We start from the raw sequence: 27,960 nt of genomic DNA, 5'->3' as shown, positions 1-27,960 counted from the left end.
TCAGAGCTGGGTGTCATCTCTGGTGTCTATGCTGGACTCGTGTCTCTCTTTCAGGCTGCTGCTGTGGACAGGAGGGTCCTCTGGCACGTGAGCCAGGGGATCTGAACGAATCAGGTAACTGAGAGAGAGAGAGAGAGACAGAGAGAGAGAGAGAGACATAGAGAGACATAGAGATACAGACAGACAGACAGAGACAGAGAGAGACAGATACATAACTGAGATAAGCATGGGTATCATTGGAAAGATTTTACATGTCTACTCTACATATTGCTAAACAGGTTTGAGTGATGGAAAATGATAATAAACAACTTATAAACAATACAAAAAACTATAATAGGAGTAACTTAAAGTAATAATGCTTACACAACGTCATTGAGCTCCAGCCTGGTGTCAGGAGGAGGGTTGATTAGGACATAGGAGAGGGTGTTTTGGTGATCATTCTGCTCATCTGAAACAGACACATCACTTCAATCAGCATCCTGGATAACAGTCACGTCTGTATGATGGAGTTGGGATCTGATTTCCACCTGCCATTGGATCATAAACTTAATGCTCACCTTGTAAGTATCCCAGGTTAACTCTGTTCATGACATCACTGGCTGTCAGATTAGTTAGGTCTTCTACAAACAAGAAACAGACAAACCGCTAATGAAAAGAAGACATTCAAGTTTGGTGGAGAAATTCTCTGGACAGGTGGCTTTCTCAGTTAAAGCTGTAGTGCGTAACTTTTTTCATATACAGTATGCATGTTGGTTACATTCAAGCCAAACAAGTTGACGCAAAGTTGACGAAAAGCCAATCAGCTCCACAAAACTTTCTCAGTTTTTCTCAGAATTGCAGCATTTCCTGGACAAACAGCAGAATGTATAAAATCACCAAGGCTTACCTCCTACGACAGGGTTGTTGTAATTACTCAGCATTCCTCGTGGGGGCTACAGAAATGACGCACTATAGCTTTAAAGATGTACCCATCGATCCTCACCATATCCAGAGGTGGGAAGGCCCAGATGCCTCATGCGGTTTCGGACCAGCTCGGACAGCTCTTCCCTCTCTGAGCGGCGGTAGAGGTTGAGGCGTTGCTGGGCGATGCGCTGTGCTGCGTGGTCCCTGCTGGAGTCTCGGTTCACGCCCTGCCACCTCACGCTCTTCTTACTCAGCCGGCGCGCCCACTGCATGCTCTTCTTCCTCAGCAGCGGGTGATCCGATTGGTCGTTGCTACGTGACTCGTCGGGACCCCTCTCCTTGGTGTCATCGCAGTCGTCGACACTGACCGACACCTGTGACTGGGGGGAGGGGAGACGGGATGTTTAAAGGTGCTCCGAGGAATTTTAAGTTTGTTTTAATTCTTGCACCCCCTTTGGACAAAAGCGGTAGTATTTTTACTACGCCAGCTGTAGTAACCTGTACCTGGGTGAGCGTACCCATGATAAAGGCATTAACAAAATATATATAAAAATAGCATTCTTTGCACTGATGGTCTCGTTTGCTGTTACATGTAATTTATGATCATCAGAGGAAACGGTTTCAGAAATATTTAAAAGTTCCTTGTAGCATCTTTAACTTTACGGCCATAATGAACGTTCAGAAAAACTGAAGAAATTATTCTCAGATGAGTCAAATAAAAATGTTGTTCTGCCATGGTAACGGCATGGTTCTGCCTCAGTCCACCACTTTGGTCCAGACTTTAATATTTGGTCAATATTTGATAAAAAAAAATATATATATATTACAGCCAGAGCCGAGCGACTTTGGTGGTGATCCGCCACAGGAATTGTTATAGCGTCTCACCTCAGAGGTGGAGAAAATGTGGGATTCCGTTCGATAGATCCCGATGGGAATTTCGGCACTAGAGGAGCAGAGTTTCTGGAACAGCCTGCCATAAGTACCAATCCACAGGTCTTCCTCGGACACTTTCATCTAGAACAAGATATATCAATGCACAATACACGATAATGCAGATAAAGTGGAGTGGGTGGGTGCTGTGTCTTAAAGAGTATTTTCTTCTATCTTTACTCACAGCACAGAGGTATCCTGATCCTGGAGTGGTGTCCAGCCCCAGCAGCAGCCTCGCAATGAGGATCATGTAGTCCTTCACAAAAGACTGACATGGAACCACAGAACAACAATAGTATAACATTTGCTTCTTACAGCTAAAACAGACAAAACAGAATTCAATTCAATTCAAAAAAGTTATTGTTTACCTAATGGTGACAGAAAATTGCCTTCAGTTTGCACTCAAACAACATAAAAGCAACCCAAGTCTCACATAAAATACCACAAACAGTTCGATAAAACAGTAAAAGCACATGTGTAAAGTGGAACTTAAACAGTGGACAAACAGAAAATGAAGTGAATTGTCTGTCAATGACTGAACACAAGAGGGCACTTTAGCTCTACGATGGTAACGCTGCTCTGTTTTCTTCAGCCGCGACTGTGAGACAAATTCATAGTATTTCACCTGGTATTTCAAAGAGTCATCTGAGGCGATTAGCTGTGTACTGTAGGTGTTTGTGCACCAACCTGATACAGCAGGGTATCCAGCATGCTGATACTGAACACTCTGCCCGCAGCGAAGGGTAGGCGAAACATGAAGGCCAAGTTGGAGCCCTTATCGCGCTCTTTCTGTGGGGGAGAGTCAGGGACAACAACATTTAATGGTCTTTCACTTTTGAATGTCCGACATAATGGCAAACACAACAACCGTGTGAAGGTTTGCCAATGATAATAAAAAAAATACTATCTTTTACATGTTCTCTTTACAACTAATGGACATAGTTCATACTGTACAATACACTGTAAGGCCTATCGTTACGTCTTACCTTCTCCAGCTTGGAGAGGGCCAGTGAATAGCAGTCCTTTGCTCTGAACTGCATGAATCTCATGTTGGATGGATGAGTAAGCTCTGTGATGATACTGAGGCTGGGAAACAACCTGCAATGAGAGGGAAGGGTGTTACATAAAAGTAAAGGGTCAGAAGATGAGACTTAAATATCACACTTTATTACCAAACTTTGAAAATGAATTGAAAGTTTTTGTCCAACATGGTTTCCAGTGCAGGCTCAGATACACACAAAGTATTTCATGATACACTGATGTTATACATATGAGAGACCACGTTGTGAATTATTAATATAGTGATAAACATTGTGACACAATCTGATTTAGTACCTGAACATCGTCTGTACATTGACAATAGTTTTGGCATCGGCCATGTAGTCCTCCTCGGCACTCATTGTACTCTCTTTATCCACCACAACCAAATTATCGGCGTAAATAATGCCACACTGCAGCAGGCTGTCCAGACTGAAACACACACACACACACACACACACACACACACACACACACACACACACACACACACACACACACACACACACACACACACACACACACACACACACACACACACACACACACACACACACACACACACACACACACACACACACACACACACAAGAACAATGATCAGAACTCTTCAGCAGACACCAATTTAGAGGAACTTACTCCACATCCAATTAAGTCTAAATATAGTGCAAACTACTCCTCAATAAAGTTCAATGTGAAAATAAATAAAATATATTATAAAGTATAATGAACAGCATACAAAGGTTAAAACGCTTACTTGTCAATGCTCCCAGACATGTAGTAGACCATAGGGAAACAGCAGATGGCCTCCAAAAAGTGAGTATCTGGCCTACGGGAAACATACATGATGGAGAACTTTTTTTTTGTTTAAATGGACAATGCACAAATCGTGTTGGCTATTCACACAAGAATCATTTAAGTTAGCCACTCACTTGTACAGGCTTTCTCAGTATGAGTTATATAATTTATATTGAGAAGGATAAGCTGTAGTTGTCTGACATTTTCTTTTCTTTCTTCTGCTATTTGGTGCACAGGCTTTTTTAATTGTTGCACTAAAACACACGTCACTTGCAATGTACAGTCAATGTGATTATAATGTTACGGTTGATGCTTTGTGTGTCTGTAGGCTAAGGGACATACTGTATCAGTTTGGTGCTGAGATTTAGTCACTTTATTACTGCCTGTCCTCCAGCACCATCTCCCCTGACAGAACATTACTTTATGCATCTGCCACAGTCCTGCTGACTACAGACCCAAGGCTGTCGTAAGTGCTTGAATTGCGTATCCGAGTGTGTGGGTGTTTGTATGTGTGTGCGTGTGCAAGAGCGATAGCAAGGCAAAGTGAGAGAGCAATGCATGAGGGTGAGGGGTGGGGGGGGGTTATTGTGGATCGCATGTGGGGGTTTAAAAGGGACCCATCAGGGTTGTCAATAAAAGCCTTTAGAGAAATCTTTTCTTCATCTTTTTTTCTCCCCTTGTAACAATATATATCATTCAAGGTTAATGGCAAAGTAAGTTGCTATGGTTACTTTCTGGTGCTGCAGAGTACAGTGTTTTTTATATCATTTTATTCGTTGTCGCTCAAAACACACCATCGCTTTGAGCAGTAACCTAACGTCACCCAACAACTAAGAGCTAGGCTAGGCTAAAGAAAATGTTTCCCAGCATGAAATTGTGAAAGACAGTGTGTGTGTGTGTGTGTGTGTGTGTGTGTGTGTGTGTGTGTGTGTGTGTGTGTGTGTGTGTGTGTGTGTGTGTGTGTGTGTGTGTGTGTGTGTCGTAAAGTGAACTCACGGATTATCCAGCAGCAAGACAATGGGGTTGAGTTCTTTCCTGGGTCTGTAATAGGCTCTGAGAGGCACAATGAAGTTATAAAGGCCGTTCCCCGCCGTCTCAGCGGACACAATGATGAGCTTGTTTTTAAAACCATAAGCCTTGGCATCCTCAAAACAGTTGTGCCTACAACCCTGCAAAGACAGAAAAATAAATAAATAAATAAATAAAACAGACAGGTATTTTATGGTTTGCTTTGAGGCGGTAAGTCATTTGGTGAGTAAGTTGGAGGAACAGCGACTGCCCACCTTGTCCAGTCGTAGGCAGCAAAACGGGGCTTTTTCAGCCAAGAGATGGCACAAGGTGGGCGAGCTCCCAATGTACGGAGAGTTGAGGGGATAACCTTTCACGTACCTGCCAACAAATCCAAAAAGCATAAAAGACACATTTCATGTGAAAATACGGTAATTACTGTACGGTGAATTCCGGCTTTCTTCTTGTAATTGCTTGTTTTATAAAAGTGTTTCCTGTGTCATTTGGAAATGAAGAGAACAGTTAGAGGTGATTTTAAATATATGCATAATTCACAAATTCAATAAAACTTCCTTAGAAATAAACCAATTGCATGCTGGGTAAACTATTCACAGAACGCTGATAGGTGCAAAAGATTTTTTGTTTTGGTTGGATGTTTTGGGAGGGTTGCAGTTCGGAATCAGGACTCAGAAAGTCAGCAAACCTTTAGGTACACATCTAGCCGACTTCAAGGTCATACACGCAGGAACATGGCAGATGGTAAATCAATGTGTGGTTGATGATAAGAATCGCTTTATGAATTAATATATTGTATATAATATACCCTGGTAACAAGTCAGGTAAATCAATAATGTAGTGGTTTTGCAAATAATACGGAAAATCAAATGGAAACAGCGATTGATGTGTGGATTAAACGCTCTAAGCAATAAAATACAAGACATCTTCTTTGTTGTGCCCATCATGTTTGCACATATAAAGCAGATCAACACAATGATGTTGCAATGATGACTTCATAATACAGAAAGGCGAACCATCGGAGGAGCACATGAACGCAGCATTAGTTAGAACAACATTTTTTGTTCAAAGTCAATCTTAATAAACTACATTTGTAATCATGTTCACACAAAGAAACAGAAAAGCTTACTCTGTAGATGGGTGGCCTTTCTCATCTATGAAGACGGAGTCATCTTCTGATTGGTCGCTGAGGAGGTCACATGGCAGAATGGAGGAGGAGTCGGCGATCTCCTGAACCGGAGCGATGCTGGGACGGCGGACCCCTGATCCATTAACTGTGGGTGGGACCAGTTTACTGCCTGTGGGGTCAGGTGGACTGGTATTCTGAAGATCCATGGCAACGGTGCCTGGAAATTAAATCACACACAAGGAGCCAGTGTCTCCACTGTAAATCTAAACCCATCAATAGTTTCACAACAAGATTACATTCAGACCTCTGAGCTCACTTTAATGCCGTCAGGCCGCCACTTTATAGCGCCCTCAGGCAAACTAGCCGTTTTTCGAAATCTTTCATTCCTTAGCTATCATGCTGTTGAACCTAGACAGTGTTTTTGTGTTTAATCACATAGTGGTTTACACTTGAGAAAGATAGACTTTTACATCAGCAGCCTATCCATAATTAATTTATTTGATTTATTGTTGATACATTTTCTGAATGTAGTCAAAATGAAATGAAATGTGCAATTGTTTGCCTGTTGAATTATTTATTATTTAAACTGTGTAGTGCAAGTGAGCATCTGTCAATACTGATTGTTTTTTTAAATCTATTTTCTCTGGCATAGAGATATTTCTGTTGTTCGTAAAAGATTGGTCTTGGTAGACTGCTAAAACTGAATTGCCCTTTGGGATAAATAATCGTCTGAACTAAACTTAACTGAACTATCTTTTTCATATATATCTTTTTGTATCAACAAGAGTAGTTCATAACACTGTGCATCCTCTCTCACCCATGCTAGCTATGATGCTGTGCACAGGCAGCTGCAAGGGGCCGTCAAAGATTCCCCCGGGAGTGGGGCCCTTCTTCTCCTCCTGGTTGAAGATGAAGGCGGAGTTCTCCTCCTTTGTGATGTTGATGTAGTAGCAGGTGTCTGTGGCAGACATAATGTGGCGTGGGCCTGGGTTCAGCAGAATGCTCTTGTTGTCTTCCCTTTTGATGCCGATCAGGCACACGCCATACCTGCACGTAACATGTTCAATAAGCATTTCAATACCTGACAGCTCAATCTTACAGTCGTTACATTTCAAGTCATAAAATTCATACTTTTCACCATTTTGGTAAAATACACCTTTATGATGTTATTAGCTAACTGATCGGTGTCTGATGCCTCACACAAAATGGACAAATATATGAGAGTGGTGAACTTTTCCTCTAACCCTCAGCAAAAATAAAAAATAAATCTAGTGCACTGCTGCTGTACTTGATTATACGAGGTAATAGTAGGTCAGACAGACATGAACAAAAACAACCCCTGTATATGTTTTTCGTATTTTTCCAACTGGTCAGCATCTGTAGGAGATGACATGTCAACTCACTTCTTGTGAGCGTGGAAGGAGGCGTAGGTGAAGCTTTTGCCTTGATGCTCTCCGAAGAACTTGCTGTCACACAGTCGGATGTGGTAGACCTCGTTGCCGGAGCAACAGCCGTACATCCTCTGCCACTGCTCTGGGGACTGTTGGCCTTCCCTGCATTCAATCAACAAGAAATACAGATCAGTTAACCACAGAGAGTTTAAAGTGTTAGAAATTTATCACATAGGCGGATATGCCGCTTTTGAGATTTCATTTTCAGCCCTCGAACTGGGTTTCATGGGGTCTCAATGGAAAACTAGACAGCTTGATCCATCTGTCAGTAAGTTGGCCCGGGCTCTTATATGCCGTTTTTAATGACTACTGGCAATATCAGTAATTGCATAAGCACTTTGCTGGAGTTTAACGGCCTACGGAAGATGCTCTGAACAACCTCAAGGCAGCAGTTTACATAATTGATTCTAAGAACTGATTAATATTACATAATATTACCTGTAAAACCTGTATTTCACGCTCTAGCTTGCACACCGTAAATAACTATAAATGACAAAAATAATATCCTCATTATTATAGATACACATATCTCCTGGTCCATTCTTACACTTGTCCCCTACTCAACTTCCCTCAAAAGCTGCATGGCTGTAAATGTCCTCTTGTGCACCCACCCAAACATACAAAGTAACCACACCATTATACTGTATAAAACATCACACAGTCAGACAACTACAATGCACATTCATGTTCATGTACACCTTTTGTGGCTTACTGTGTGCAATCTCAATGCCCGTATGCCTTTGTCTAATAGAAATACACAAAGCTGCACTTTCTAAAGAGTTGTCAGACACTAACACAGAGAGTAGCAATCGCCCATTGAATCCACTATAATGCGGTTACCCTCAGCGCTCTGTTTGCATGGTGTGAAAAATAATTTCCTCCCAGAGAGCTTTTCACACTGTTTTACAGACTAAACATACTCAAAAAAAGTTCATTTAGAAACCTCTTCCCTCTCTTTTATGGTTTATTGAGGTCTATTTACTTCCTGCCGTTTCCCTGAGACTGTTGTCTATGCCTGGGCTTATTCACCCCAGTTTGTACCACTTCCATAGAAGCTATATACAGACATGAGAAAACATTTGAACTTTTATGCAATCACGCTTAGGATTAATCCAAAAGCCAGAGGCAATGACCCACCGTCCGCGGGAGGTGTGTACAAGGAGTGTGACCAAAGTGGAGGTGGCGGGACACACACAGTTGAGAGCCAACATGGCGTACTTGAACTCCTCCTCACACACGACATGATCTGGAAAGGAGCAAAATGAGCTGTCAATAATAATAGTCAATTTACACACGCCACATTAAAATAAGTCTTTTCACATATCCCCTCTCAATTGACCACACTTCAGAGGGGGTCAGAGTGCAGGGTCAGCCATAGTACAGTTAAACAGTAAGTGTCTTGCTCAAGGACACAATGGTAGAGATATTATCCTATTGTACACAAGGAGAACCTCAGGAATAGTTTAACATTTTGGATAATATGAACCTGAGGAAATGAAGGGGTTGGTGATAAATCTCTGTGGGTTAATTACAACAAGTGACCCATTTCACATACATGGTCATGTGATCCATCATTACTATAAAATGAATGAATAAAGTTGCTTTAATTGACAGACATAAGGGCGGTTACAACTTTCTACGTTTTTCCGCAGACAGAAAGCTAATTAGCGTTCCCCTGATAGTTTATAAAACTCTTACCTGCAAACTTGACATGGAACTTGTTTTCCGGTTTGAGTATCTGCACATAGAGTGGACAATTTGGAGCAAAGTCCTTCACTGCCCAGGCTCTTAGGATGGTCTGGTGGTCCTGAGGGGAGGGTCAAAGAGAATGCATTTTCACTCTTGCAAATTTCGAATTAATCTCCTATATTTATTTAGTAGTTGCCTTCATGATTGAAAGCAATAATGACTCAAGGTTTAGGTATACAAATGAATAACATGGACGTGTAGCGTTAGTTCAGGCAGGATTCAGAGTCAAGACGGCTGTCAAACTATGCACGTCAGCTGACAGCCAGCTTCCGCTCCCAGCATCCCATTGGCCTCAAAGTGGCGCCTTATTTAAGATGCTCTAGCCTGCCTACTGGTGCTGCTTCCTCTGCAAGCTCTTGCAACCCACCTCCACCCCACCACCTCCTTGTTTACTGTATTTGTCTATCAATGTAATTTCTGTTGTCATTGACGCTTGTTCTGTTCTGAACCCTAGGGGGTCCTTGCTGCAGCTCTCCACACCTTTCGGAATTCCATGTTGCTCATGGAGGGCAGAGGGATGGCTCTCTTCGCCTTAAAGGCTTCCACGTATGCGCGTGGAGGGTGTGGAGATCCCAGATCAGAACCATACCGCCACACATAATTACTGCAAAGTATTCTGCTAATTGAAATAAACTTCTATTTTGACTAAAGTATTCCTGACTCAAATATCATAATTGATAAGAGTTTTGGCTGAGAGTTCATTGACAGGTTTTCTTCTTACCGCTGCCATGCGATCCACCTCGTTACGACTGCTTAGAATAAAACAAGCTTCTGCATCATCCATTCTGCAGTCAATAACAAAACATAGAGAAAAATACATTAAAAAACAAAGGCAAATTACAATAACAAAACAAGCTGAAAATACCTCAAACCCTGTCACGAAAGAGCCAGCCAATCAAGGGTCATGAATTCTGACCAGACAATAGGGATAACAGCATTATGCATTTGATTCAATATTTAATTGGACATTGCTTGCATACAGACAAACACAAAAGCTCAACCTCGGATGCTCTGCACTGTACTGTATATGCACTTTGAGTGTGGAGCTTATTTTGCATATGATTCACTCAGCCAGGAGAGTGCATGATGCAAAATAAGCGTGGGAGGATTTGAAATGGTGCCAGATGCAGGATGTAAGCACCACGCACGTCCAGTCCTGTACTTCTAATTGCTCCATCAAATCTCTGCCAAATGTATATACGGCAAGGTTATATGACTGATTTCATCAAAGTAATACTTCAGTGAAGTTTTCTACATATACACCATATGGTTCAACTGAATGTTAGGTATTTTTGACATGGTATTTTTGTTGATATAATATGTATCTTGTATAAAACTGGGGTGAAAATAAACAAAAGATAAAGCAATCACTATCTATGGCCAGTAAACTGAACTGTATGAGTAAAACTGTTTGGATTTACCCCAAAAGCTAGGTGCAAGGTTTCAGCACTTTTAAAAGGTTCCACGTAATCTCTGTCATAACCTTTTCATGACTTAAAATTGTCAGATGAATTTGAGACGGATCATGTTTGCTTTCCTGAGAGAAATTGTTCTATTTAAGAACTGAGTCGCAAAAAGAAGTGTGGGTACAGCTTGATTGAATAATTACACTGTTGTCTGAGTGCGAGACAACAATACAGCCCTGACAAGCCTATTTGCTTGGAGAAGAATGAGAGAATACCTTGTTCTGACAGTAAGGAGTGGATGGACAATATCAAATCATGGATTGAGGAAAATATATACAGTACTTGCCTAAAATTCTAAATATAACCTGTTAGCATAATCCACCATAGACAACTTCCTCTGAGAAAGATGTAAAGCTTGTGGAGAAGATGCATGTTGCAAAGTCAGATTAACAATCAAATTAATATGCAACGCAGACACTGTTTGATTTCCAATAACTAAGATCTAAAATCCTTTAGCAAGACCGATTTGTAATTGAGATGTTAAATTTAGATCATTTGTTTTAACATTAATTAGAGCAATTAGACAAATCTGTGTACTTTCTCAGAACAGCCTGATTTGTGTGGTAAAGAAAAAGTCTTTCTCATTCACACAACATAGCAAGCCAACACTTTTGAAACAAGCCCAGCTAGCGACTCTTGGAGGCCAGGCACAGCATGAACTCTCTGCACTGAATTAAATGGCAATCCATCTGGTAAATGTCGAGACATTTTACTCAAAACTGCAAATTGCAAACTTCTGATGTGGCCAGGTTAAAAGCCTGGGGATAACTAAAGTCATTATCATCCATTGTTATATTCATAAATTATTTTGTTAAGTTTCTAAATGTATTTCTGATTTGGCCATTGTGTTATTTTACCTCTATGATAATGTTTTGATATCTGTAAATGTGTATGGATAGACCAAATTTGGATCATAAACATTTCTATAAAACCTTTTTCAGTTTGGAGGACCAATAATGTCTATACAAAATTTGGTGTGAATGAATAAAATAATCATTGGGATATATACGTGTATTTAAGTAGATAAGCATAACCAATGACCTGCCAGTTTTGCTTATATAAGTCAGTAGGATCACCAATGTTGGTAGGTTTTTATTGTTTATATCTGTCTGCAATAGGATATGTCACTTACTTGGCTCTGAGCAGATCCTGGTCTTTGAGAACAGATCCTTGGAGATAGATGACCCTTTGTGACCACAGAGGGATCTGAAGCACTCTCCGCACTTGGAGGTCCATTTCACTTGGGCACAGGATCACCACATAGTAATCCTAAAAGATCACACAAAAAAACGCAAAAAGAATGCATGAAGAACCATGTAGATATAACCATAACCATGCAGCCTACTATCACATCCTATACTGTATGTGTACATAAGAGTATAAAAAATGCATGCGTTTATTTTGCGTTCTCTATGGCACCTGCAGTCTGGAATGGGCGTAGAATTCATTGAGGAAATCCATGAGCAGGTCTATCTTTAGCGCGCTGACACACAGCACGACGTGTTTCTCCGTCTGCGCTCGGTGGCGGCTGTAATTCCCACCGGACTTCTGTCTTTCCATCCACAGGTAGATCAGCTCCTCGAACTGACACACAAAAGGCACCGTGAAACGATATGATATATGATATACTTTTATTGTCTCCTTAGGGAAATTTGTTTGAACTCAAGGGCTGCACACATAGATAAACACCCTGAAAGTTAATAAAAAAATATATAATAATAATAATAATAATAATAATAATAATAATAATAATAATAATAATAATAATAATAATAATAATAATAATAATAATAATAATAATAATAATAATAATAATAATAATAATAATAAATTTAAAAAACATCAACATATGAACATAACAACATCAACATTTGAACATTAAAAAAATAAAATAAAAATAGCACTTGTAATGCTACATGTAGCACTTACAGTTACAGTTGAATGCACTTATTGGAATTCGCTTTGGATAAAAGCATGATATGTAATGTAATGAACAAACAATTCAGCACCAACTGTACCAATCACAGCAATAAATCAATAAATAAAAACTTTAAAAACACGTACACAGTAGCAGTCAGAGGTTTTGCAGCATCTCCATACCTGCAGAGGCAGCACCACCAGCGCCACACAGATCATGATGACCACCAGCAGCTGGGAGGGCCATATGCGCGGTGTGACGTCTCCAAAGCCCACCGTGGAGAAAGTGACGATGCAAAAGTAGAAGGAATTGAAGAGGGAGAGGTTTTTGCCGGCACGCTCCAGGTGCTGGATTCCACATGTACTGTGTAGGACATGTTAGATATGAACAAACATTCCAGCCTCTATGACTGCTGCTATGTAATGTCCTATGTAATATATGCAATATAATACAAAAGCAACCTGCAACCTTCGAAGCTTAAAATAACCGTTAACATTTCATATTGATACATATAGATTAATAATGTAATACAATACAACCACCATAATCAAATAAAGGTATACTTGGCTATTCAATCTCATTAAATCCATAACAGTGAGAGAGATTTTTTTTTTTTTTTAAGAAGCAGCCTTACCCAGTGAAGACCAGGCAGAGCAGGGTGCAGATGAGAATGAGGACCTGGTTGAACATGGCTGAGTTGGTCCTCTGGATTGCTCTGTGGACATCATTCTACACCAAAGAAAATACAGCATAGTTTAAAGCTCCCATATTATACACTTTTCGGTTCTATTATACACCATATTATATGGTCTTAGTGGTCCCTAATACGTTTTTCTTTAATTGTTTGCTGAAAAAAACTTTCAGATAATTTATTGTACTATGCTGATGTTCAGCTAATCTCACAATGGCCTTTTTTAAAAAGAGCTGCAGCTCCCCTCGTAAATATACAATCTTTGAGTTCCCCCCGCCCCCTGTCCGGAAGCAAAGCCAGATACGCCTCGCCCTCTGTCTGTCAGGGCCGTGGACCAATAAGAAATAGGGGTGTGGGCTGCACAGTGGAAGCTTCTGGCTTTCCAGTTTGTGAGGTCAGAAACGAGGAGAATTCTGACTGGAGTATATTGGGGGGGAGGGGTGGGGGTTTCAGAAAGGGGGAGAGTGAGAAAAGGAGAGATTGTTATTTTTTTAAATATTTTGGCAGTCTCTAGGCACACCGTGGACCCATGGATATGTTAGAACACATTTAAAAAGTGCATTTAGCATAATATGTGACCTTTAACATTAGAAGCTAAAAACTCAACGTTACTCACATGAAATGAAGATATCAACTTGCATCCAGCCAATGTATTTGTTTTCTTCTCTGTGATTGATGCCAGTTCTACCAAGAATCACTTGCATCATAAGTTTAACCATTGACTGAAATTGAGACTGCATTATGGATTCTACTCTTGGATGCCTCCCGCTGCAGCAAAACAGCTGAACAGCATGAAATACAGATCATGAAAAAACTGCAGGGACAATGGAACATAATCCCCCCGTGGAGGCCATTCAGGGTGCACACAATCAGAGCAGAGCCAAAGCAGGAGACGGAGGTGTTATTGTCAATAGCAGCCGACTGTGAGCATTAAGGCCACTGTGAATCAGTGCAGTGAAAAGCCACAGTTGTGATGGACTAGCTGCCATCTGAATCAGCATAGTGTGACTCACTCTTAACCTTAACAAGGCCATTAAAATGTTTGATTAAAAAAAAGTTGTTAGGTGAAGCTAACGCTGTTGACTCACGATCATGTTCTCCAAAGCACACTTGGCCAGCCAGCAGTTTAGAAACACAGGAATGAAGATGTTTCTTATCGAGGGCCAGAAGATCTGAGGGAGGAAGTGATAAACATTTCACCGTTTTACACAATGTTTTTTTCATTTGCATCACACACAAAAAACGCACAACATCTGGAAGTACTGCATTCCTTGTGGCTTAAAAGCTCCCTCAGTGAAATATACCAACAATGCCCCTATTGGCTAACATTTTAATACCTAAAATGACTGTTGTGAAGGGTCTGCAAGTTCTAGCCTTTCACCTGTACAGCTCAATTTGTTTAGACAATTTAAGTAAATGTGTCTTTCATTGATTTTTATTTAGCGAAGACTAACATTGTGCAAAAAGAAAAACAAGTCCAGAGCTAAACTAGCAACTCTGTGAGGGCCTTAAGCTACATTCAAATGTCAGAATGTGTAATGTTTCATTGTCAAGAACAATGCTAACATGCTGATGAGCAGCAGCTAGCAGGTAAAATGTCCACTTTTAACCATCAAAAGTTAGCATGCTAGCAGGCTTTTGTTGATGTTTTTAGCTAATTAGCACAGCCAGTGCAGATAAGATTGATGGGAATGTCTGTAGTTTTGTATATTTTAGTCATACACTCAAGTTGGACAAACCAAATGATACCAAATGTAAAGTCAATCTATCCAATAGTTTTAAACAAAGTAAATATTTCACTGAGTTTAAAGTGTGTGGTTCCCAAGTGGGCAATTGTGAGTATTTCAGTGCTGCTGTCACCGTAATAATGAACGGAACGGTGTTGATCATCTCCAGAAGAAAGGACACCTGGAAAATATGCTCCCAAATGTTCCCCTGAAATGAAAAACCATACAGAGACGTTTTAACAGTTTTACCTAGGCACACACAATAGACGGTGATACATGTCTTAATTGTAGTCTGTCACTTTTCACGAACACTTAGCTTTCACCTCAACACAAGATCCTGTAATTACCGGCTGTCCTTAATGTAGCCATGACAATTGACTTGAGATAATTACACCACTTATGAATTGTCAATCTTGCAGCCTGTTAGTATATTCTGTATCCATGCTATGTGCTTGAAGTCTGTGTGTGTGTGTGTGTGTGTGTGTGTGTGTGTGTGTGTGTGTGTGTGTGTGTGTGTGTGTGTGTGTGTGTGTGTGTGTGCGTGTGTGTGCATGTGTGTGCATGTGCGTGTGTTACCTTGTAACTCAGATACATCAGTAGCATTGTCTCCAGGAAACTAATGATGGCCACAATCACCTACGTAAACAAATAAGTATATATTCAGACGTTTGGTGTCATATTCATTTGGATGGTCACTCATCTTTGGTCCGGTTTGGGTGGTCAAATATTTGATCACTTCAAATCATACACTTTACATTTTAAAGATTGTGCTTATTCCAATGTTTTATTTATTTCTCTGCATACTGTATATTCCATTGTGACTCACTTGAATGGCCCAGACAGCAACCTTCCTATCCACCCAGAAGATCAACCCCCTGTCAAACGGAGCATACAACAGCAAGTCCTTTATCAAGAATTAACAATACATACTCTAAATCATAGAGGAAATGTATTATCGTCCACTTTTATACCACAAGTGAGATATACAGTGCATCCAGATAGTATTCACTCAGACCACATTTTGTTATGTAACATATAAGTTATGTTAAGAAAATAAAAAAATGTATTTCCCCACTGCATCACTCGACCCTTAATATAACATGATGACGAGCTAAAACAGGATTTTAGAAATGTTTTTAAAATGATACTAAATCTCTTTTACGTTAGTATTGAAACCCTTTTGCTATGACTCAGTTGCCTAGTAGCACCTTCAATGGAATGGATATGCTCATTAAAAGGTTGTTTCAGCTGACGATGCATATCATAGCAAAAAGAAAAACAAGCCATGCAGAGCGAAGAGACAAGATGATATTGAGGCACATAATCTGCTGCATTCAAAGTTCCCAAAAACTCAGTGCCCTCGAAGATGGTTAAATAAACTGAGCAATGGATGTTGGAGAGCCTTAAGGTGACTAAGAAGCCAATGGTCACTCTGGCTATGAGCCCCAGATATCCTTTGTGAAGTACAACCATCACTGCAGCACAGTGTGGAAACATTATAGTCTGTCAGCTTTTATACCTTCAGATGGATATTAATAAAATAATAGATAATAGATATGACAATTTGTCCAATCCCTAGCATTGACCTCATGATTAAAGCCCTGTTGATCTCACGCCAGGGTGAGTAATAATTGTGCTTGCAGGAAATGAAATCAGTTGGCAAACAAAGAGCTGAAAGAGCACACACAGAATATTGCTCTTACTGGAGACGTTATAGTCATTTCTCTACCAATTTGCCCCATTAACGGAAATCACCCCTTCTGCTGCTCAGCTCACCAGTTTATTTCTCTGTCCTGCACGGAGCCGTTCCACTGGCAGTCGATGCTGCAAAAATACAGACGGGATATAATATAACAAAATCATACAGAATTTTAAAGTTAATGAATGTATGCAGTGAGGTTATTTGAGGCAGTGTCTTTCAAATCTTCATGCTTCAATGTGTGAAATTAAAATCTGTATATCATTCTTCTTATGTAAACCACAGATGAGGGCGAAATTCCTTTTGTAGCAAAAATATGTTTATTTAAAGTGGTTTGGTTGCTTGATGGCTGTGTAATCTATCATTTGTTCTGTCATTTAGTTCCTCAGTTGTTTTGTTCTTTGTGTGAAGAGATAAAGATGAGAATCTTTGCTTGACTTTAAAACTTTTCTCTCCATAAGTACAAACCATTTGCTGTTGCCACTGGGAGCATTTTGCTGTCCTGCGCCATGACCTGGGTTGTCTGTCGCCACTCGGATAATGTACAGCAGACAGGTGAGCAGCTTCAGGGAGAAGTTGAACACACGAATCCTAAGACCTAAAAGGCAAGTGAGGGTTATCATTTTCCAAACCGATACTCACTACAAAACATCACTACATCAGTATTAATATTTTCTTATGTGTGTGTAAGTAAAGCTTAGGTTTGACCAAGTGGTAATTAAAGGTGGAGTCAGCGAATCTATAGAGCGCTTGTTGTCAAAATCCCTTTTTCTCAAAATCAGTCTGGTACACACCCAAGGCTCTGTAAACTGGTATGTAAACAAAGGGTCCCCTCCATAGCCATAAACATGCCTGTTTACAGAGGCTGTGTATTATTATATGCGCACACACAGTACAGATTTATTTCCTGATTTTAACAAAAAGTGATTTTGACAACAAGCATTCTCCAGAATTGCTGACTGAACCTTTACATCTATGGTTTCTAAACAAGAAACTTGTGGGATTCATAAGGAATGCCTTTGTGGGTATTTCAATTACGCAACAGCCAATTTAGGGAAATGAGAACATGGCCGGCACCATCCACTTACTTGATCTTTGGTTTTTGATGAAGAAAAGCTTGAGACGCTCTTTGAAGGTGTTTTCATTCACATAGAACTCCACCTGCACCCTACAGACACGGGGGGGGGGGGGCGGGAGGGGGGGGAGAGGAGGAGAGGAACTGTCACACAACAATCAGCGGCACAGAGCAGAAGGAGCCTCGCAGATGTTATTTCAAGCAGGATTTTAAAGTATGAAATGACACCCAGCATGAATATTCATAATGTTGTTTTTCTTCATCATCTGCCCGAGGAAAGTTTTTGGTAATTATCCGTCTCTTATTCTGTTCCCAATTACAACACAGGGTAACTGTGGAACCTGCTGATACAAGCAGAGGAGCCAGAGAGCAGCTGTCACAGTACAGAGGATCATTTTAAGTTCAATGGGAAAACTAAAAGAGAAAATGATTCATACATTATTGTTATTATTTTTATGTTGTTATTACTAAGGATAATTCGGTCATGATTAAATGATAAAGTGCATTTCAAAAATTTGAAATTAATATTGTTAAATTGCAAATTTTCTCTGGTTTCCTGCCTCCATACCTCAGACCGGACCAAGTGCTAAATGTTAATGGGATAGATACTGTAGAAGGAAAACAATAACAAAACTCTTACTCATTCATTTTCTCTTCTCTTTTAAATGTTGCTTGAAACTCACAAGTTGCAACATCACAATTGCAATTTGTTGGTTCAATTTTAAATACTTTTTTTTAGGTATGTATGGTTTAATTATCCTCGCTACTAAAAATATGACATTTATTTTCCTTTTCCTCTTTTCATTTTCTATTGTCCCTTTGAATTCAAATTTTGGCTAACTTTATCCTCAACATTAATTCAATATGCACACCCACATACAAAAAACATATTGAAATGAATCTAAAATTATGATCACATTTTGCCTTATATCATGATGTTCATAACGATTTGGAAAAACATCAGGAGATCATTCCTTGTGGAAAATAAATATTTCCATTCGCATTTTGAAAAAAAGTGTAATTGTGAAAGACGGAATAAAGCACAGCAGGACAAGAGTTGTCAGTGATAAATAAGCCCCAGTCGTAGCTTGGCAACACACACACACAAATCTTTACAGTATTAAAGTATAATCTTCACAGTGCTGCCTTAAGAAGAGAATACAGGAAGAGATCATCAGAGAAAATCACAGGTGCAAGCATAGGAGCAAATAGAAGAATGAAAGCTTGTGAGGCCGCTGCTGCTGTAGTAATCCCATATTTCAGCTTGTGGCTAAGAGGTTCACAGTAGAAATGAAAAGGCAGAATGGATTGTTGTTGGATACACCGACATCCCCCCTTGTGTGCAGTGCTACAGCTCTTTCGGGGTCTGAGCCATGATAACGCTTCTCCACAGAGAGGAGAAAGCCCTAAAGAGATGAGAAATAATCTGCTTTGAGACATGAAAACAGCTGTGACATGTGGCCAGCAGCAGGGCAGAAGGTGAAGCCACTTCAACTGAGAGGTGGCTGTCATATTGGAGGGTCCTATACAAATTATCCTCTCTGTCCATCCCTCTGTCTCTGTTTTCACTCCCCCCCCCCCCCCGCCCACACACACACACCCCACAACAACCCACACTAATTGTGCAAGTAATGACCCATAATCAGCTCCTGTTGAGCACACAATTACAAGCTGCGGTGCTCTGACATTAGTCATACTGCGACTTCGCATCAGAGTTTCGGGGCAATAAGACGCGCAGCACTGTGAGCAATCACATCTTTTAAAACGACTAATTGCAGTTGAGCAAGTTCTGCGAGTGAAAATCATTCTGCAGCTCGGGCTGGATTGATTTTTATCAAATCAATCCAGCCCGAGGTGCTGGTCAACAACAGAGAGAAACCAGTTGCTCTGAAGTTTTTAGACCAGGGAAATTGACTATATGATCAAAGAAACAATTTAGTCATTCCAAAGAAAATGTATCAAATAATAATTGATGTCTTTTTTTTAAAAGCAAAAAATATCTCGTGTCCACATTTCTTTGTGACAGTAAACTAAACATTACTGGATATTGGACAGTTGGCCAGACGAGGAAACAACGGAAAGGTAATAAATAATGGTTAGTCAATTAATGGACAGTCAAATTTCTGAAAAGCAGTCTGCAACAATTTTGAAAAACTACACATTTTTCTCAAGCAAATAAAACGTTAAATGTCCTGGTTTTCTGATAGTTAACTGAATAGGGTTTTGGATATTACTCAGACAAAACAAGCACGCAATTGGAAGACACCCACTTGTGCTTTTTCAAAAATTGTCATCAACATTTTCCCTCAATTCTCTTACATTGTAAAGACCAAAATTGATAAACTGAGACATCATTTTGATAATGAAATTATTTGTAAGCTGTAGCTTTATTATCAAACACTAGATATCTTGGTGTTGAAAAGTTGGACACACAAAACAAATTATTTCAATAAGTCAACTTAGACCTTGGGACCTTTTTCTTCCCACTATTTTGTGATGCTTTAAAACATTAGAAAAAAAATACTTGATGAAAGTCCTTAATTGCAGCTTCATAATACATAACAGCAGATGTGTTCATCAAAACATGAATACATAAATGACTATCAGATTTTTGCAACTATACAGTACATAAATGCAGAGGCACTCAGGCATTTCTGTGCATCTCAGCAGCTTTGGGGCGCGCTAATCAAAATCTGCAGAGGGAGTGTGCGCTGCTACTTCCAGCTTTCATCTGCAAATGGATTGCATAATTGCATTTCAAAACCAAAGAATAACAACAACACAGCGTCGTGCCCTCGCTCTCTACTCAGCACATCCAGCTACACTCCACTGACATTAAAGGACATTATGCACACTTAAGAGGAACACTTCTGCTTCATGTGGCCCTACCTTTGCCCAGCTTCACTACCAAATGGGTCTGACATCCAAGTGCCCACAGATGGATTGACCCAGGTTCGGATAATCATCGGATCCATTGACATCCGAAGCTGCGTCGTGCAGTAAGTCCTGAAGTGTTAGCTTCTTGACCAAGCACTGAGTGGGATATGAATTATTTTTTGGCCTTTGGAGAAAAATATATATATGCAAAAATGCAAATTACAAACGAAAAACCTAAAATAAAGCGATGTTTGATAAATAATTTGTTTTGAGGAATGAAGAGCTCATTGGAATATTGTTAGAAATGTACACAATCTCTCCCTCTCTCTTTTTGTCTTTCTCTTTTGTGCTGGACCTGTTGCCACAGCAACGCTGCTATGACAGGAATAACCCCCTAACTGATGCTGTTGCAGCATGGTCCTCTCCAGTAGCTCTGCAGTTCCTCGCAGAGCTGTAAACATTCACCTTGACACACCAAAGGAATGGTACAAAGGATCAGCTGCAGATAAAACACTGTTTGTCTTGTTCCTAGCGGGTAGCATCAGGCACCCTCACCTGCAGCACGTCACTATAGTCTAAGTGTTTTGAATTTGGAATGTTCAGCCTTCATGACGTTTATCCCATAATACAAGCAAAAGGCCCACACTTTGATGGAGTGGATTTGAAGGAGAAAATTACGACAGAGAAAAGTAGCCAATAGGAGGCTATAGTAGGCTCTACCCTCCTGCGTCTCTCTAACCTTTTCCCGTCTTCTCTTAATTTGAAGAGATCCTATTGGTGAATTATAGATGGCCTCCTCCTCCGTGAGTCAGTGCTTTTGAAAATACAGGAAGAGGCCACTCCACTTGAAATCCCCTTTCGCCCACACTGGTACTTTGGCGCCACTCAATGAGGCCTTTGCAGACGTACACGGGAAATACCCTTCAACCCTTGTTTCCTGCCAGCAAATGTATGTGACATTTTCAAGCACGTATTCTGCATTTACAGTATATATCGCTAAGTTTGGCTCAGAAAGACGTCATTGATGTTGCAATAATGATGACATTTCAAAATGGAAAAATGTGACAAATACAGTAATTTGAAGAAGAAAAATTGCATACAGTAGGTAGAACAACAGGTGAAAGTACGAATGAGGGGGCCTGAGAGAAAGACTACAGTACTTCACATAAAGCTGACAGTTTGATGATAAAGTGTGCATGCCTTTGAGAAAGAAACCTTTGAGTGATGAGAACACGAGCCTGGAGGCTGACCACTGTCAATCTGACCCGAAGCACCACTCATACCTCCAACAACTCTATCTACTGGGGGGAGAGAGGACGGATTCCTCGACATGGAAAAAAAAATGGCAAAAAAGATAATAACCGCCTAAACAGGAGCTGACAAATTTAGACAGCTTTGCCGAGGAGGAAAGAGTGGTTGTTGCAAGGACAGGCTGGGGAAAGGTCGCCATTCACTGAAAAGCATTGGCGGAGTGTTTTGTTTTCTTCCTCGCTGAATAGATACAGCACGTCAAATATTGCAAACAGTACTGCGGTCTCCCAGGTTCCCTCTGCTGCAATCACATCTAAAAATCACTTTTGATCATCCGCTCTCCTGAGGTCCGTGTGGCAGAAAGAACCCCACATTATACACCGAATAAATATCTTAAGGGAAGACGAATTCGAGAGTGTTATTCACTGCTCAGGGGACATGTGTTTTTCTTTGTCAAAGTTATTTTTGACTCCTTGTCTGAGACTTTAGAAAGCAGATGCTGGGGGCACCATTCTGAATCTCAGGACGACACAAAAAATGGAGCACATCTCGGAGAAAAAAAAAAAAACTGCCTCTGATCTTGTCTGTGGAGCTCAGATGCTGCAGCAGAGCACAGAGCCTGAACTGCTAAAGAGGAGGCAGATAAAAGAAAGAATGATGTTGAGATCATATTTCAAATGCTAGTTAGGAATTAGGTCACAGTGGTGTTCCTGAAAAACTTGCTTTGAGTCAAACTTTTTCCAGGTTTTAAACCAATAATTTGGAGCATGTATCAAACACACACTGAAACACACATGCACGCACACACACACACACACACACACACACACTGAAACACACACACACACACACACACACAGACACGCACGCACGCACACACACACACACACACACACACACACACACACACACACACACACACACACACACACACACACACACACACACACACACACACACACACACACACACACACACACACACACACACACACACACACACACACTTACAACTGCATCTCAAAAACCACAGTGATTCAGAAACGTCATGTTTTTCAGCACCATGGACAGCAGCCCAATCCCTGACATGTTTCTGGCTCCATTTTCCTCTCTCAGAGCTGACAAAAATCCAAAGCACAAAGTCCACTTACACCATAGAACAGCACTTCCTGCTGCAGCACTTGTGTATGTTGTTGTTTTTGCTAAGGCAGCAGGGGGCTGACAAGGTAAACACTGCATGAGCAATCACTCTGATGCAACTTAAAAACAGCTACAAAAGCATTCAAGTGTTTGTCTGTTCGGAAAAAACAAACAAAAAAAATAAAAAAGGTTTGGCAATCAGTACTTTTGATAAGGCAATGCAACATGACTATGAGAGTTGTGATGAGGAACCTGCACCACTAGTCAAAATAGGTATTTTTCTTATATATATATATACAGTATGTAAATTAGAATTAGCCTGACATATAATAAAACAAATAGGAGCAAATAAAGATGAATGAATACAAAAGATAAATTCAAATCCTAATATCAATAGTTTTCTATTAAAACAAAGGACAGGCAAAGGGCTGAACATATATAAAAGCTTCAAAGTCATCATTTGCCAATATGCCACACATCAGCTGTCAGTGTGACGGAGATATTGACTTCTTTTATGTTCTACTTTTAAAGACATCAGAGGGCATTTGTGTTAACAGTTTAGATTTTTATTTGCAACAACATTTGTAAGGCGGACCTTGCTAAGCATGAGAGCACATCAGCAATTATAGTTTGCTTATTAGCTAGACAACAAGTTAGATGCAAATTCACTTGCTATTTAGCTTCCATCCTCACCTCTTGCAAAACAATTTTTAGTTCAGCTGTACAGCGTTGCAAAGAGGTGCAATGACGTCACCAACTAATGAATAACTATTAAATTTGGCGAAATATTTCAAAGTGACGGATGAACAATGGGACAGATTAGCTACACAAGTAATGGATACAATGGTTGAAATAAATAGTGGTGTTGATGAAGGGTGGCTTGAGTTTATCTGAAAAGGCTGTAGGAATTTGTTCGACAAAAAAACAAAACAGTATAAGGAGCCTATAGTAAAATCTGGTATGTTCTCACCATGAAACATCTATTTCCCTTTTAACCAAGTCCGAAAACGAAAAATCAAAACTTCTTCAAAAGTGTATTTGATGTTTCTGCCTCTGATTGTGTTAAAAAGTACTGCTGATGCTCAACCATACTTTTCTGTGATTGTGGAAGCCAATTTTATATTGATTAGTTTAATTCTACTCTTGTCTCTACATTCATAATTTGATCATTTTATGAAGTGTATTTCCTCTCATCTTGACTACTGATGTATCTTGTCTGGAGTTTCTATTGTAATTAAATCAGTCTGATTGGGCTGACACCTATAGGTGTGGGCCATCCTGGAAGCTCCCAGATTCAGATTAGCATTGATGTCATCATGAACCAAACTTGATTGTTCCATTGTTATTCTACCTATCTGACCATGTCAACCATTCTGTATATATTCTGTTTTGTGTAGACAATTCAGTCACAACCCTGGCATTGCTCTGAGCAGGATGCTCTGGTCTTCTCTCCATGCATGAATGCTGACCATAATCATCTGTATTGTCTTTTGAAACTAAATAAAGATTTGTTTTCATTTTGGGCTATAGTGAAGTTTTCTTCAACAAAACACTTCTTCCACACCCTCCACGCTGCTGCTGCCTACCTGTCATCGTTGGGGAAGCCCTGGTCCCCAATCAGCAGGTCTCTGAAGCGGAAGCGTGGCGGCAGGGGAGGCACCTCGCTCTCCTGCTGCTCCATGTTTAGAGTGGAGATGTCTAGGATAACCCCACTGCTGCTGCTGCTGTTTGTGTTGGTCTGTAGTGGTGCTTGAGGAGCAGAGCTGGAGGAGGAAAGGAAGAGGAGAAAGTAAAGAATTCTCCCACACAAACTGATGGGGGTCTAGACCAGGCAATTTTCAACTCTTTATTTTGCTTTGCCCTACTTTGACTACCATGTAAATACGTAGCTCCTGCTGCACGTGCCTGTTTGCAGTTTGTTTTGTAATATGAGCTGTTCAAACAGGAGCCGTACAGACAATACAAAGCAAGAACCAGCCCAACATATGTTCCTCTAAAGCAACATTGCCAGATGTTTGTTTGTGACCATTAAAGAATTATGAGCAGAAGTTTACATGCATTGTTGTGGAGGTTCACTATGCTTTGGTTAGACGATTGTACAGAGGCTTAACCTTGTTTCTGACAGCTATATTCTCTATACTCTTTGGAGTTTTTTACATTAATAAACATATGATAAGCTCATAGAATTCAACAACCTGTTTAACTGATTGAGAGATTACAAGCTTCACACTGGAAAGTGATTGCATATTTGTTAACTCCCTGGTTGAAACAAATTCATCCTTTATATGTTACACATCATAGGGAGAGGCAAGATATGTTGTTATGATTCCAATTTAATGGAAGTGTTTTGGTGTGAAATCCTCTCAAAGTTAAAACAGACTACAGTTTGGCAGTTTCTTCCACACAAATTGCAGAAGAAACAGCCAAACGTACAATCTACACAGATGCAAGGCATAGAGAATATAAATATCCTTGAACCTCCTGCTCTCTCTCTCTCTTTCTATCTCTCTCTCTAACCAGGGTCTCTGTTTGCTATAGTCCTCCATTGAGCTTGTCAAACTTATTGAATTATGAATGAAAGGTACATTTCCCATGTGTTTTTTTAATGAAATCCATCCATCTTCACTTAACCAAACAAAAACCCTATAGCCAAGAGCGACATTCATCTCATAAAACACACTGGTATCTCAACGGGACATTTCTGGCACCCAAGAGTACAGAAAACATACATAAATACATGAGAGAAGTTTTAGGGGTATATCGTTGAGCTCATGTTTCAGTCAACAACACTGTCTGTTTGGGTCCCTCAATTAACACAACATGGAAGTGTTTCTTAGCACTTTTTGGCATGGAAAAGAATCAAGCATGTTCCAAAGAAGATCATACACACTGATCAAATGTGTTTATCATAAGTTCTAGTAGTGCCACCATATTTGCAGGCTGCAGGTAATCTGCAGGCTGTGAGAGTGAATGCCGAAGCAGACAGATAGCCAGTGAACAGCTGAACACAAAACAGTTGTGGTGACAGGGATACATGAGATGAGCACACAGTGTATGGATGAAAACACCGTTACAAACCTAAAGCCTCACGTTCATGCACAACACCACGACTAATTGATCACAAGATATTCAAATTTCCCAAAATCTGAATTTATTTGACACTTTTTACTGTTTTTATTCAAACAAATCCCTCATCTAAAAACATGCAGTCAGTGAATATGATAACTTGAAAAATCACCAACTTATTCACGGCTAATTTCGACATATGATGCCTAAAAGTTTGCCTTTTGTACTTGTCGTTCTTTCTCTCTTACCGTGGCTTGTGGTGGTTCAGGGTCCCATCATCGTGCTCATATGACTGATTGACGTAACACTCGCTGCACATTTTGGCCGGAGACCCGGCGCTGCCGTCGGACTGGAGAGCAGCGGTGGTCGGCGTTGATTCCCCCGTGACGAAGTCGCCTTCCTCGGTCAATTGCATCGGAGGGTGATCAGCTTACAATAAAAGGAGTAGACGGACGCCCGGAGAGAAAGACGCGCTCTTTTGAAAGTAGCCTACTAGTGATATCTCCCAGCGTGGTGATGCCCCCGCTCTCTCACCTATTCAGGTGAATCTCGGAGGTATGGAAGTCAGAGTTTTTGTCTTTTTTTTTTGCCAATGCAGATGAGAAGCAGCAGGCAAAAGTGACAGCAGGCTAATTAACTATTTAAATAAACAAAATGAGATATGCAAATTAAATCATTTGGGTGTCAAAAGAAAAATAAAATAAAAGGAAAAACTGGCTGATAAGGTGTGAGGTGGAATATGGGAGTTGCAGTCTTGCAGAGGACGGGTCTGCAGCAGTGCACATAACTGCGACGAGAGCTTTCCCTCCAGAGGTAGAGGTACACCTAATGACATAACTGTTGAATTATCACTCAACTGTTTAATGAGTAGAGAGAAAATAGCGCCATCTGCTGGAGGCTTCGGCTCCCTTCAGCTCCACAGAAGTTAAACAGTGACTGTGTTGGACATAGATTTTTGTAGGCCTAATTGATTGAAGTATCCTGCACTTCATGGAGTCAAGCCCTTGTGGGATAACAAAACAGCAGCAACAACACTTAAGATGATCAAATGAAGATATTGAATTGAAATTGAAAATCCCCAAATTTCACTCCGCCTTGTGTCTGCTGGGCTCAAGCCTTTCACGCAGAGGAAACCATGGAGGAGACAGCAGGAGAAGGGTACAGAGCCATCACCTGGATTAACAGTATGCTCTCGAGATAAGAGGTAAAGCTTAGGAGTTCACACTTTTTAGTTGAATACCAACAAAAACGACCTAAGGAAATTGTTGTCTTTCAGAATTGTGTTTTAGTTTCATCCTTCAAGAAGATGGCCACTGACACTGAAGGTTCTTGATGTAAATCACAAACACAAATGTGACATTTTAGAGAAGTTACTTCCTTGACTCTCCCAGAAGTGCAAAAAGAAGGAAATGAAAATAAAATGTGAAAATGCCTTTGTGTTTTGTTTTAAATTATTTGATTTATTCGATGACGCAAACCGAAGCAAGCCGTGGGAGAGTTGATATGATTCACCTGGCTGACGGTGACGTGAGGTTATTAAAGAGCCTATGATTGATGTTTGGGATTGAGTCAGTCGCTCTGACTGAAGTGTGAAGTGCTTTTACTGCTGGAGAGGAGGAATAAATAACTAAATAAATAATGTAAAATATGTTCGTATAGATTCACAGTACATTTTTATAACTATCATTTGTTAATATAAAAGGTGAACTCTCTGACAAGGAAATAGTGTTGATGTAATAGAAATACAACAATCTGTTTACGGAACTTCAATCCACCCTTCAGGTTTGCTGCCCATCTAGCATCAACATTCAGTCAAAATATGAATTTGAATTTTGATTTAAAACAAAATTCCTTGAAGTGGAAGAAGTATTGAGAACTTTTACTTGTTAAAGTAGTAATACTACAATGTAGAAATACTCAGTTAGAAATTAAAGTATACAAATATGTTTGTGTTATTAACCTGACACTGGATTTAGAACTGAACTGTCTGTCGCCCTCTAGTGGAGATTATTCGATTACATATCAAATTC

The 27,960-nt window shown here is 40.2% G+C and overlaps 1 protein-coding gene across 1 annotated transcript; it reads right to left on the bottom strand.

Annotated features, from left to right (window-relative positions):
• On the bottom strand, positions 1-26,345 carry kcnt1a (potassium sodium-activated channel subfamily T member 1a; the record flags this gene model as incomplete). Its single annotated transcript, XM_080046758.1, has 31 exons — positions 1-118; positions 364-448; positions 558-620; positions 983-1,283; positions 1,789-1,917; positions 2,018-2,101; positions 2,521-2,622; positions 2,820-2,931; positions 3,169-3,303; positions 3,629-3,700; positions 4,666-4,838; positions 4,953-5,058; positions 5,822-6,038; positions 6,639-6,868; positions 7,225-7,374; positions 8,410-8,518; positions 8,971-9,079; positions 9,743-9,806; positions 11,620-11,756; positions 11,907-12,071; positions 12,588-12,768; positions 13,040-13,134; positions 14,185-14,268; positions 14,957-15,031; positions 15,400-15,459; positions 15,650-15,698; positions 16,600-16,647; positions 16,991-17,120; positions 17,611-17,690; positions 24,451-24,627; positions 26,179-26,345. 31 exons carry the CDS (start codon positions 26,343-26,345, stop codon positions 1-3), a joined length of 3,807 nt encoding a protein of 1,268 aa, XP_079902884.1.
• Between the last annotated feature and the right edge of the window lie 1,615 nt (positions 26,346-27,960).

This window comes from Ammodytes marinus (assembly GCF_949987685.1).
Source record: "Ammodytes marinus genome assembly, chromosome: 18".
NCBI classification, from domain to species: Eukaryota; Metazoa; Chordata; class Actinopteri; order Uranoscopiformes; family Ammodytidae; genus Ammodytes; species Ammodytes marinus.
Note: the sequence above shows the minus strand (reverse complement) of the source record. Positions and strands in the feature narration are given on the sequence as shown.